Below are 13,452 nucleotides of genomic sequence, written 5' to 3'. Positions count from 1 at the left end.
CTTGATGCCATACATTGCTTTTGATGGCACTCATACCTGCTAGGTAATTTAGCTGTAGAATTCTGAGAACTCACTAGGGTTCTCTATTACCCAGGGTTGGGTTGGGAAACCTGATGGCATTCTTTTTTTGATTCTTTATAAGAGTTGGATTTTTTCTCTGCAGAAGATCTTAGGATCCTTTCTTTTAAATCAATTTTAGGAAATTACACCAAAGTGTCATCTGGAGTGTGCAGGTCTGTTGTAGTGCATTTTTCTGGGCGGTAGGAGGGCCCTTTTAGACTGCTAACTTACTTTCCAGTTCTAGAATATTTTTTTGGGTGATTTTGTTGATGATTTCCTCATCTCATTTTCTTTTTGGAATCCTGTTGCTTGGATATCGGACCTTATCAGATCTTGTAATTTTCTTGTCATTTTTTTCCTTTTTGCTTTGTATTCTGGGAAATCACTTCAACCGATTTTCTAACCCTGGCTTTTATATCATATTTTTGGTTTCCATGAGCTTTTTATGTTCTCTGAATACCCTTCCATCCTTGATCCACTGTTGCAATTTCTACTCTTCTTTGATAATGTTTGAATTTTTTTTTTTTTTTGGATGGTCTGCTTTCATCGGTTGCTCTTTCCCTTTTGTTTATTTTTTGTTTCTGTTTTTTATATTTGAAGCTTTTCTCAAAATGTCTGGTGGCTTGTCTTTTGGCTTATACTCCCAGATGGGGCACTAAAAAGACATTTGGAATAGCTGCACATTGGAGTGCAGAGGTCCAACTAGACCAGGACATTGAAACTCCTGATGTATTGCTCTCTTTGCCTGTGCTTTTGAACTGGTGGATTACCCAGAGGCAAAATATCCAGTCTCTTGCCAGCAGGCTATAGGCCAGGGTGCCAGCACTCCAGAGGCCAAGCTGGAGCAGGCAGCTGCAGTTTCCAGAAGCCCATGTGGTTGCTGGGTAGAGTTGCTGTGTCTGCAGCCATGCTGGCCCTGTGCACCCGCAGGGCCACAGGGCCCTGCAAGCTCCACACCTGCAGCACGAGGAAACGTGCTTTCTAACCACACCTCCTGCTGCAGCCTCATCTTCCTCCTTGCCCCTAGAGGTGCTGGGTGCTGCCAGGTTTTGAGTCTTCCAGGTCTTCTCCACTGTTATTGCTTTGTCCCTGTTCTGTGCATGGTAGCACTGGGATTGGACTGAGTTCTCTCCAAAACTGGTTAGTTGTCTCCTGTGCGATTCTCTGTAGACTTATGTCATTAAAACAAAGCAAAACAACTAGATGAAAATTAAAAAATGGAGATAAGCGAATAATTCTATTTTGAGAGGATTCTAGAAAGAAGGCAAAGTCAACTGCAAATGTCAAATTGGCCATCTGTAACAAACCTTTATATTCTTTAGGTATAGACAATCGGACAGAAATATTAAGATTACGCAGACGATTCATAAAGGACCAAGAAAAGCTCAGTTTGATTTATGCCAGAAAAGGTATTGCTGAACAAAAACGAGAGAAGGTTTGTATCTGTTTTGAGAATTTGATCAGAAATATTTATTTTATATCAAAAGATATATACTAAGGAATAAGTTTGTCAGATATTTCTTCCCTAACAAAATTATGGAAGTAGCACTATATGCATTAAAGTTACTTATGAACCAAGGATTTTTCCCCTGACTAATGTAGATATAAAGGACAGTCATGACTCACTAATGAGGTCATGGGGATCTTGGAATGGAGCCTGTGTGGGTAGTCCCTTGAATCTGCAGTATGTTGAGTTCACAGGCGCTGCCAGGACCTCATCCCTGCCCCTTATCTCAGACTCTCACTGAAGCTTGACTTTGTTGTTTGTGTACAGACTGGCTTTCTCCATGTGGTGAGACACGGCCTCAAGTTGTTCCTGAATGATCTTACAACATTAGCTGCTGGGAGGGATTGGCCAGAACCTTGACCTAACTTGGGTCTGAGGCCACTGTGGGACCACGTAACAACCAGCCACTCTCCTGAGGGTGCCTGGATGAAGAGGGAATGGTGAGCCCAGAGAAAGGGGTGAGCAGGCCAGGCAGATAGATGGTCCAGGGTTATCTGCTGAAAGCAGTGACCTAGTGTGGCATGAATTAAACATTTCTCAAAATGTGGGATTAATGAAAGAATTTTTTTATCCATAGCTTCAGTATTACTTACAAATTAGTAATTACCACAGAATTTTCAAGAAAGATGAGATTATGAGTTAAAACACCCGAGTTTGTTCTAATTTAGTTTAAATCCTCACTTAATTAACTTCCAAATCTGAATATGAAGTAGTTGAGTGGTTCCACTGTATCTTCTGTGGGAAGAAAATGTACTTTTCATCTTTCTCTTGTCTCTGTAAATATAGCTGTTCTCTTAAAGAGGAGGGTCCCAAATCAGTGCCCACAGTCATCCCACACCCCTTCTTATTGGCCCCACCACATGTGGAGGGCATTCTGCTTTGTGCACTCGAAGAGGTAGCCATGAGCTACTAATTAAGCCTGAAATCTAACTAGGTCTGCCTGAAGGATATAACAAGCAGAATATGAACAGAAGGAAGAGATAAAATCAGGATTGTTGGATAGAAATCACAGGGAGATATTTTGGTCTGATATAAAGAGAGTCCTTTTAATAATTAGTAAATGTGGGATGGTCTGCTGTATGTATGAGCCAAGCATTTGCTCTGACACAGGTGTTCTCATCTGAAGTGGCTGACCTCACAGTAAGAATGGCATGGAGGTAATCAGGCACTGGAAGGCCATGTGCTTTATTTGTTGGGAGCATTGTGCTCCATGTCAGGCACTACTCTCAGTGCTAATGGTATAGAAGTAAATATAACATAAGCACTCATGGAGCTACAACGCAGTGAGTACAACAGACAAAAAAAGAGAATGAGTTAAGATTATAATGTGATTGTTGGAAATTAACCAAGTGATGAGAATGTGTGGGGAAGACTGTTAAAGAGGAAGTGAGAAAGCAAGCCTCTTTGAAGATGATTTCTGAGATAGGAACCAAATGATGAGAGAGAAACTGAAAAGACATTCTAGGCAGAGGTGAAGAGATATAGCAGCCCTATGTGGTGGGGACTCAGGGGTGAAGCCAGCCTGGCCTGAACAGGTGAGCAGGGTCGGGAGGAACCAGGTGTTGGGAGCTGTGATGATATCACCCGGCTGGATAGCTAAGGTTTTTCTAAGAGGAATTAAGGGGGGAAAGAACCCTGTGAGATATGGCTTTAAATGTTTTAATTCAAGTTCTCTGAATTTACCAATATTCACATTATGTTGTGATGAACATTTAAATAATGTTTTTACTGCTCATTTGCTAGTAATTTTTATTTTGGATTTATTGTCTGTCATAGACTGGTAAAGCATAGTGACCAAACCAATTTGTATAAAAATTGTCATCAAGCCCTGGGTGGCTCAGGGGTTTTGTGCCTGCCTTTGGCCCAGGGCGCGATCCTGGAGTCCCAGAATCGAGTCCCGTATCGGGCTCCCGGCATGGAGCCTGCTTCTCCCTCTGCCTGTGTCTCTGCCTCTCTGCCTCTCTCTCTCTCTCTCTCTCTCTGTCTATCATAAATTAAAAAAAATAAATTAAAAAAATTTGTCGTCAAGTTCACCTTTATGTTAAGGATAGGTACTGACTGATCGTGCATAGTTCATGCACTACAGATTTTTTCAATAAAAATTCTAATCTTCCTTCTTTGGTTCTAATGATTATAGGAGATCAAGAGTGAGTTAAAAATGAAGCACGATGCCCAAGTCATTTTGTACAGAAGTTACCGCCAAGGAGACCTTCCTGACATTCAGATTAAATACAGTAGCCTGATCACCCCCTTGCAAGCTGTGGCTCAGGTTGGTCCTTGAATGCTTCATTTTTCTATTGACAGATAAAAACTGTTTTGCAGTTCCAGGGGGCTACTATGTACAAGGAAAAGTGGTTGATGCTACAGTATATCATAAACGAAGTGTTGATTTGTCTTTAACAGTGGACTTGGTTAAAAGTCATTGGTCCCAGTCTTGGCCCTGTTCTTAACTTTCCCAGGTGTGACTCATGTAGAGTCATCTAGAAGGTAGTCCTGCAGTTGGGTCCTTGTCAAGACACTTAATGCTCTGAGTCACAGTGTCTTCTATAAAACCAGGCAGTGAAATCTATTTTTCCTACCAATAATGTTGGTCAGTAAAATAATGTGTAATTTTAAACTTAAAAGTGCTAAGCCACTTAAATAATTTCTTATACAAGATCCTTTTGGTGGATGGGGGTGGATCAGGAGAATATCAGTTTATGGCTGGAATTCCTTAATTCCACCCACAAGAAGGAATTCTTCCTTCTTTGTTAATTTTCTTAATAGCAGAGGATTGGAAAAATTTTCCAAGTTGTTAGGGTTGAGAGTGAATGAAGTTTCCTAGCTGAATTCTCTGACAAATACAAGATATTTACTCCCTAAAAGCCTAATTAAGATTTCTTTGACTTTTATTGAAATAACTTTAAAAATTGGAGAGTATAAAAAAAAATTGGAGAGTATTACATATATATATATATATATATATATATATATATATATAGCATTATGCTAGGTGCTGAAATATAATGCCATATTTTATTCTACATAAATTTTCAGAACTAATGTTGCTTATAATAAGTTATATTTCCATATTCTTTTACCTTTTTTTTTAAGCGTTTTATTTAAATAAATATAGATTGATAGGAATTTGCAAAAGTAGTACATAGTCCCATATACCCTTTACCTAGCTTCCCCCACTGGTGGTATCTTACATAACCATAGTACATTATTTTTATCTAGAAATTGACATTGGAACAAAAGTGTTAAGTGGACTGCAGTCTTATCATTTTTTCCCTGCATTTGTGTATGTATGTGTGTGTGTGTGAGAGAGAGAGAGAGAGAGAGAGAGATTCTGTGCAATTGTAGCATACATATTGATTCATGAACTAGTATCACAGAAGAGCCCTTGGTTGTTATGGACTGCTTTCACATTCCTCTCATTAGCTTCTCCCAGTAATTTTGTGACATAATGGCAGTTGTTAGGTACATTTACAGATGAAGAATTGAAGATTAGCAAAGAATGGCAAATATAGTCAAAACTGTATATCAAAATAAAAGAAAAAATAAAGCTACAAATTTAATATAAAAAAAACCCACAACTGTATATTTTGATGGGTGTGGAACTAAGACAACACCCCTCTGTTTTGACATCTGGCCCAGTGTTCTTGTTCATCCCCACTATTTCCCAGTTTCTCTAATGCCTTGCATGTATGTATTTACTCACCGCCTCAGAAATGATGCTGCCACCTGCTCACCTGTGCCCAGATCAGTTCATCTCATTGGTGCTTGGAAAATATTAAGATGGTGAATATTGTTTTGAAAAAACATGACTACATTTTTTCTCTTCTTTGAAGAGGAATGTGTTTCCTTATGTTTCTCAAGTTCTAATACTTTATTCAATAAATATTATATATGGAGCAACTCCTTCTGGATGCCAGGGACTGTTCTAAGCACTAAAGGGCAACTGTGGCCTCCTCTGCTATCCTGGGCTCCCCTTCTTCACTATGAGCCTTGCACATGAGAGCGGAAGAGGAGCCTATAAAAGGAGCCATTACAGCACGTGTCCAGCGGCAACATTCTGTTGCTCTGAAAACTTCTTTATCTTAATCACCACTGCATTGTCATGACAGAAGGAGCTTTTGAAGCTCCCTGAGAAATGAAGGAATTTGTGCATAAGACCCAAGAATTGGGGTTGTAGACATGGGAACCTGTGTGCCACAAGTTAAATGAAAAAAGAGTTAGCAGACACCATATAAGAGAGTGTGCATGTCAGTAGAAGATCCATCTGTGGCAGTGACTGTCTTCATGCAGTTTATGAGTGATACTTTCTTTTTTCCTAATCTATATTTTCTGAAAATTTTTATAGCAACCATATAACTCTATATGAGACAAATACATTACTTAAATAACAAAGAATAAATCAAATTGTACTTTTTATCCAGACACAAGTTTTTATCAAGCAAAATAATTCTTAAGTTTTTTAAATTCCTGTGTTCGTGCCTTCTTTTAAAAAATATAGACACTGGGCAGCTCCGGTGGCGCAGTGGTTTGGCGCCGCCTGCAGCCTGGGGTGTGATCCTGGAGACCCGGAATCGAGTCCCGCATCGGGCTCCCTGCATGGAGCCTGCTTCTCCCTCTCCCTCTGCCTGTGTCTCTGTCTCTCTCTCTGTGTCTATGAATAAATAAATAAAATCTTAAAAAAAAAAATATAGACACTGCATGCTAGGGACTGTTCTTAGTACTGGTGTCACAGGCACAGATGAAGGATAATGTTCCTGTGGTCATGGAGCATGAGGATAGAAGCCAGAGGAGATCAGGTGGCATTCTGTTAGAGCTAAATATACCAAACATGAAAACTACTGATGGTTTTAACAGTTTAAATGGTCATAATGATGGGACTATGAAATTTAAATTGGCATTTTATTTAAGCTTCAGTTAGTTTTTTAAGCTTTATGATGATACTAATGTGAAGATAGTACCTAAAAATTTCATTTACTCTGTCTTAAAGGTCTTATCGATTACTGCAATGGTCACTTTCTATGCATTATCTTGGCTGAGCCTCACCACAACCCTATTATCCCCACTTTAGAGATGAGGAATCTGAAGGTCCAGACTTACCCATGAGTTAAGCTATTGGCTACATATGTGATTAAGCCAGCTTACATATTTCTGCATCCAAAATCCATGGTATCACAGGCATATTTGGTTAAATTTCAAGTAGTAGCCATGTCAATTCCTGTTAAAATTTTCTAAACAAAATTGAGATGTAAATTACTTATGTTGGCAGCACTTTGTGTTTTCAAATAAAACTGTGATAGTATTAGTGAATTATAGCATTTTTTACCTCAGATCCTAATTTGTCTTTGAATATTTTACAGAGAGACCCAGTAATTGCAAAACAGCTCTTTGGCAGCTTGTTTTCTGGAATTATAAAGGAGATGGATAAGTACAAGACCATGTCTGAAAAAAACAACATTACTCAAAAGTTGCTCCAGGATTTCAGTCATTTTCTTAACTCCACTTTCTCTTTCTTTCCACCTTTTGTCTCCTGTATTCAGGTAAGAATCTATACGCACACTTCATAAATATGCACTATCTACTTTACCATCATATGTGTATGTCATAAAAACTTCATTTGTTTCACAAGCTGAAGCACAAGGTATTTAACAGAGTAGATGCTCTGTGTGGTTACCTCTTCCCAGATGGGCTGATGTGATTGATTGATTGATTGATTGATTGATTGATTTAAATCACATGGGGGTGTCTGACTCTTGGTTTCGGTTCAGGTCATGATCTCAGGGTCATAGGAACGAGTCCCACTACAGGCTCCATGCTCAATGGGGGGTCTGCTTAAGAATTCTCTCAGCCCATGCCCCTCCCCCCCCACCCCCCCCCCGACTCAAACCCACTCTCTCACTCTTTAAATAAATGGATGAATCTTCGAGGGGAAATAAAACACACCTCCAAAACCCCAAACCTATATATGACTGAATAATTAGAAACCAGCCTTGGTATAAAAGTGTTCAGATTTATAATAAGCCATAAGCTAGTCCCTTCAGTGTTTTGGCTAAACTCTGAATGTTAGTTTTTTCCTTACATAATGCTTCACCAGCTTATTTCCTGCCTCCTGGTTGCCATTAACAGATCGCATGTTATCAATGTTGATTGAGCATATTCCTGACTTTGTTCTAAGTGACAGGGACAATGAGTGATGCAAGAGGAACAAATCTCTGCCCTTCCGGAATTACAGTGGGTGACCATTCTGACCGGTGTACGGTGGTATCTCATTGTGGTTTTGATTTGTATTTCCCTGATGCCGAGTGATATTGAGCATCTTTTCATGTGTCTGTTGGCCATGTTTTAAGTCTTCCTTGGAGAAATGTCTGTTCATGTTTTCTGCCCATTTCTTGACTGGATTTTTTGTTTTTTGGATATGGAGTTCGATAAGTTCTTTATAGATTTTGGATACTAACCCTATATCTGATGATATATTCACAAATGTCTTATCTCATTCTGTAGGTTGCCTGTTAGTTTTGTCAACTGTATCCTCTGCTATGCAGAAGCTTTTTATCTTGATGAAGCTTTTTATCTTTATCTAGTTCATTTTGCTTTTGCAAAATGCTTTTAATCTTTTTATCTTGATGAAGCTTTTTATCTTTATCTAGTTCATTTTTGCTTTTGCTTCCTTTACCTTTGGAGATGTGTCTAGTGAGATGTTGCTACAGCCAAGGTCAAAGAGGTTGCTAACTGTGTTCTCTAGGATTTTGATGGATTCCGTCCCACATTTAGGTCTTTCAGTCATTTTGAGTTTATTATTGTGTCTGGTGTAAGAAAGTGGGAGTTAAGGGTCCATTTTTGAGTTCTCTCTTGTGTTCCATTGATCTGTGTATCTGTTTCTGTGCTAGTACCAGGCTGTCTCGAGGAACACAGCTTTGTAGTACAACTCAAAGTCAGTCATTGTGATGCTTTCGCCTTTGCTTTTCTTTTTCAACATTCTTTTGGCTGTTTGGGGTCGTTGCTAGTTCCATACAAATTTTCAGAATCTAAATGTTGAGGTACTTTGATAGGAGTTGCCTTGAATATGGAGATTGCTTTGGGAAATATAGACATTTTAACAATATTTATTCTTCCAATCCATGAGCATGGAATGTTTTCCATTTCTTTGTGTCTTCCTCAAATTGTTTCTTAAGTGTTCTATAGTTTTCAGAGTACAGATCCTTTACCTTCTTGGTTAGGTTTATTCCTAGGTATCTTATGGTTTTTGATGCAATTGTAAATGCGATTGATTCCTTAATTTATCTTTCTTCAGTTTCATTGTTAGTGTATAGAAATGCCACTGATTTCTATTATTTGATTGCATTATTTTTATATCCTGTGACTTTGCTGAATTCCTGAATGAGATCTAGCAATTTTGGGGTGGAGTCTTTTGGGTTTTCTACAGAGGGTATCATGTCATCTACGAAGAGTGAGAGTGTGACTTTTCTTTGCCGGATTAGATGCTTTTTCTTTCTTTTTGTTGTCTGATTGCTGAGAAGGACTTCCAGTAAAGTAGAAAAACTGTGGTGAAAGTGGACATTGCTATCATGTTCCTAACCTTAGGAGAAAAGCTCTCCGTTTTTCCCTATTGAAGATGTTAATTTGCTGTGGGTTTTTTGTATATGACTTTTTTTTTTAAGATTATTTATTTATTTCTTTATTCATGATAGACACAGAGATTGAGAGAGAGGCAGAGACACGGGAGTAGGGAGAAGTGGGCTCCATGCCAGGAGCCCGATGCGGGACTCGATCCCGGGACTCCAGGATCGCGCCCTGGGCCAAAGGCAGGCGCCAAACCGCTGAGCCACCCAGGGATCCCCTGTATATAACTTTTATGATATGGAGGTATATACCCTCTATCCCTACATGGCAGAGAGTTTTAATCAAGAAAGGATGCTGTGTTTTGTCAAATGCTTTTTCTGCATCTATTGAAAGGATTATATGGTTATTGTCCTTTCCTTTATTAATGTGGCATATCCCCTTCATTGATTTGTGGATGTTGAACCACCCTTGCAGCCCAGGAATAAATCCCACTTGGTCCTGGTGAATAATCCTTTTAATGTACTGTAGAATCCTATTGGCTAGTATTTCAGTGAGAATTTTTGCATTCATGTTCATCAGGGATATTGGTTTGTAATTCTTTTTAGTGGGATCTTTGTCTGGTTTTGGAATCAAGGTAATACTGACCTCATAGAAAGAATTTGGAAGTGTTCCTTCCATTTCTGTTTTTTTGAACAGCTCAGAAGAATAAGTATTATTTCTTCTTTAAATGTTTGGTAGAATCCTGCTGGGAGGCCATCTGGCCCCGCACTCTTGCTGTTGGGAGATTTTTGATTACCAGTTCTATTACTTGGCTTGCTGTGGATCCGGTTAGGTTTTCTATTCCTTCCTGTTTCAGTTTTGGTGATTTATATGTTTCTGTATAGAAGAAATGCATTCTTTTCTTCCAGATTGCCTAATTTGTTGGCATATCATTCCTCATAATATGCTCTTTTAATTGTATTTCGTCAGTGTTGGTCGTGATCTCTTTTGTTCATGATTTTATTGATTTGGGTCCTTTCTCTCTTCTTTTTGACAAGGCTGGCTAGGGGTTTTTTGATCTTCTTAATTCTTTCAAAAAACCAGGTCCTAGTATCTTTGTTCTGTTTTGTGTGTGTGTGTGTGTGTGTGTTTTATTTCTATATTACTGATTTCTGCTCAAATTTTATTATTTTTCTTCTCCTTTAGGAGTAAGGTTAGGTTGTGTGTATCTTGAGAGAGGCTTGTATTGTTATATACTGAAACTCTTAGGACCGCCTTTGCTGCATCTCAACGGTTCTAAACTGTTGTGTTTTCATTTTCATTTGTTTCCATGTATTTTTAAAATTCTTCTTCAATTTCCTGGTTGACCCATTCATTCTTTAGTAGGATGCTTGTTAACCTCCATGTATTTGTGTCCTTTCCAAATTTTTCTCCTGTGATTGCATTCAAGTTTTATAGCATTGTGGTCTCAAAATAAACATGGTATAATCTCAGTCTTTTTGTACTGGTTGAGACCTGATTTTTGACCAACTTTGTGTGACGTATTCTGGAGGACATTCCATGTGGACATGAGAAGAATGTATTCAGTTGCTTTAGGATGGAATGATCTGAATATATCTATGAAGTCCATCTGGTCCAGTGTGTCTTTTCAAAGCCTGTTTCCTGTTGATCTTCTGCTTAGATGATCTGTCCATTGCTGTGAGTGGGTCATTAAAGTCCCTTACTATTATTCTGTTATTAACAATTAGATTCTTTAATTTTGTTATTGATTGGATTCTATAATTGGCTGCTCCCAAGTTAGGGCATAAATATTTACAGTTGTTAGATCTTCTTGTTAGAGTTAGACCCTTTTATTATGAGATAGTGTCCTTGTTTATCTCTTATTACAATCTTTGATTTAAAATCTAGTTTGGGATCCCTGGGTGGCGCAGCGGTTTAGCGCCTGCCTTTGGCCCAGGGCGCGATCCTGGAGACCCAGGATCGAATCCCACATCAGGCTCCCGGTGCGTGGAGCCTGCTTCTTCCTCTGCCTGTGTCTCTGCCTCTCTCTCTCTCTGTGTGTGACTATCATAAATAAATAAAAATTAAAAAAAATTAAAAAAAATAAATAAATAAAATAAAATCTAGTTTATCTGATAGAAGGATGGCTACTACTCCAGCTTTCTTTTGATGTTCATTAGCATGATAAATGGTTCTCCTTCACTTCACATCTCACTTTCAGTCTGGTGGTGTCTTTGGGGTTAAAATGAGTCTCAGCATATCAATGAGTCTTGTTTTTTTTAAATCCAATCTGATACCCTGTGTTTATTTTTTAAATTTATTTTTTATTTTTAAAGAACATTTTAAAAGATTTTATTCATTTATTCATGAGAGATAGAGAGAGAGGCAGAGACATAGGCAGAAGGAGAAGCAGCCTCCCTGTAGAGAGCCCGATGTGAGACTCCATTCCAGAACCCCGGGATCACACCCTGGGATCACACCCTGAGCGGAAGGCAGATGCTCAACCATTCAGCCACCCATCTGTTTAATTGGAGCCTTTAGCCCATTTTCATTGAGAGTAAGTCTTAAAAGAAATGAATTTAGTGCCATTGCATCACCTGTAAAGTCACTGTTCCTGTAGATTATCTCTGTGTTTTTCTGATTTTTGTTACTTTGGGCTCTCTTAGCTCAAAGAATCCCCTTCAGGGCTGGTTTAGTGTTCACAAATTCCTTTAGTTTTTGTTTGTTCTGGAAACTCTTTATCTCTACTTCTGTTCTGAATGACAGCCTTTCTAGACAGAATATCCTGGGCTTTACTTTTTCCAATTTAGCACCTTGAATATATCATGCTGGTCCTTTCTGGCCTGGCAGATCTCTGTGGAGAGGTCTGCTGCTGGCCTTATGTGTCTACCCTTGTAGGTTAAGGACCTTTTGTCCCGAGCTGCCCTAGGATTTTCTCTATCTCTGTGAAATTTATAAGCTTTATTATTATATGTCAAAGTGTGACCTATTTTTTATTGATTTTGAGGTGGGTTCTCTGTCCTTCCTGGAGTTGCATCCCTGTTTCCTTCCCCAGAATAGGAAAGGTCTGATCTATAATTTGTTCAAATAAACCTTCTGCCCTCCTCTCTTCTAGGAACTCTTCTGGGACCTCTGTTATTTGAATATTATTTTGCTTTAATGTATTGCTGATTTTTCAGTCTCCCCTAGTGATACAGTAGTTGTTTTTCTCTTTTTCTCAGCTTCCTTATTCCCCATTATTTTGTCTCCTATATCACAGACTCTTTCCTGCCTTGTTTACCCTAGCTGTTAGAACCTCCATATTTGACTGCACCTCAGTCATAGCATTTTTAATTTCGGCCTAATTAGATTTTAGTTCTTTTATTACTATAGTAAGGAATTCTCTTGTGTCTTCTATGCTTTTTAATGGCCAGCTAGCATCTTTATAGTCATTGTTTTGATTTCTGGTTCTGACATCTTACTTATATCCATATTATTAAATTTGTGGCAGAGTACCTCCTACTCTTTCTTTTGTAATGAATTTCTCCTTATAGTCATTGTGTTCAGTAAAATAAGGAGAAAGGGAAAAAAAACACAAAAGAGCAAAAAGAGCAATAACAACAACAAAAGCCTCAGGAAGTTGTTTCTGGTGTATATGCTGTGTACACTCTGCTGTTGTATTTTGGCTGCTCTTTCCCCCTGGTCCTTCCTCTACAGAGTTCCTTCTTGCTTGTAGTGGAGAGTGTTTGAACTTTTAAGTAGGTGTGCTTTGATATGTTTGTGAAGTTAAGCCTATAAAGGAAAAAATTAAAAATAAAAATAAAACAAAAACAAAGCCTGATTTAAGACAAGAGAAAAGGAAACAGAACAAAAATGGATACAAACAGGCAAACAATAAACTGTAAGCCTGATTTTAGAAAAATAAGGAACAAGGAAGGAAAGAAGAGTAGGGAAAGAAGAAAAGAGAAAGAAAAGAAAGAAGCCTGCACAAAAAATAAGAGAAGGAAACATGAACCAACAACTGAAAAAAAGTTATAAGCCTGATACAAAAAAAGAAGTAAAGGAAAAGAGAAAAAAATATAAAGAATAAAAAATAAGAAATAGAAAAGTACAAAATGAAAAAAGTTTTAAAAAATTAACAGAAGAAAAAAAAAAGAAGCAAGCCTGGTCCTATTTCCAGTAGAAGGTGATATTTTGGAGTTTTCTTTAATCACTGGACTTGGTAGATGTGAGGGCCTTTGTTGGTCTTCTGTGGGAGAGGCCTGCTGTGCCTGTTCATGGGCCAGCTGCCCTTTTAAAGATGTTCCTGCCAGGCTCTGGGGAGGAAGGGTGTAGTGCAGGGGCCTCTAGCCTCCACTGGAGGTGCTGTG

General features: G+C 38.5%; 1 protein-coding gene across 8 annotated transcripts in view; it reads left to right on the top strand.

Annotated features, from left to right (window-relative positions):
* The window catches only part of PRKDC (protein kinase, DNA-activated, catalytic subunit), a 221,645-nt gene that overhangs the window by 138,056 nt on the left and 70,137 nt on the right, over positions 1-13,452 (top strand). For all 8 annotated transcript variants that reach the window (XR_004810577.2, XM_025477681.3, XM_049103971.1 and 5 more), the window contains 3 exons: positions 1,383-1,495; positions 3,705-3,836; positions 6,925-7,104. Coding sequence is in view for 7 of the 8 variants with exons in the window: in XM_025477681.3 (XP_025333466.3) it covers positions 1,383-1,495; positions 3,705-3,836; positions 6,925-7,104 (425 nt within the window). In the remaining variant the exon portion in view is untranslated. The remainder of the gene's footprint in view (positions 1-1,382; positions 1,496-3,704; positions 3,837-6,924; positions 7,105-13,452) is intronic.

Source organism: Canis lupus, chromosome 29 (genome assembly GCF_003254725.2).
Source record: "Canis lupus dingo isolate Sandy chromosome 29, ASM325472v2, whole genome shotgun sequence".
NCBI classification, from domain to species: domain Eukaryota; kingdom Metazoa; phylum Chordata; class Mammalia; order Carnivora; family Canidae; genus Canis; species Canis lupus.
This window is presented reverse-complemented; position numbering and strand designations above follow the sequence as displayed.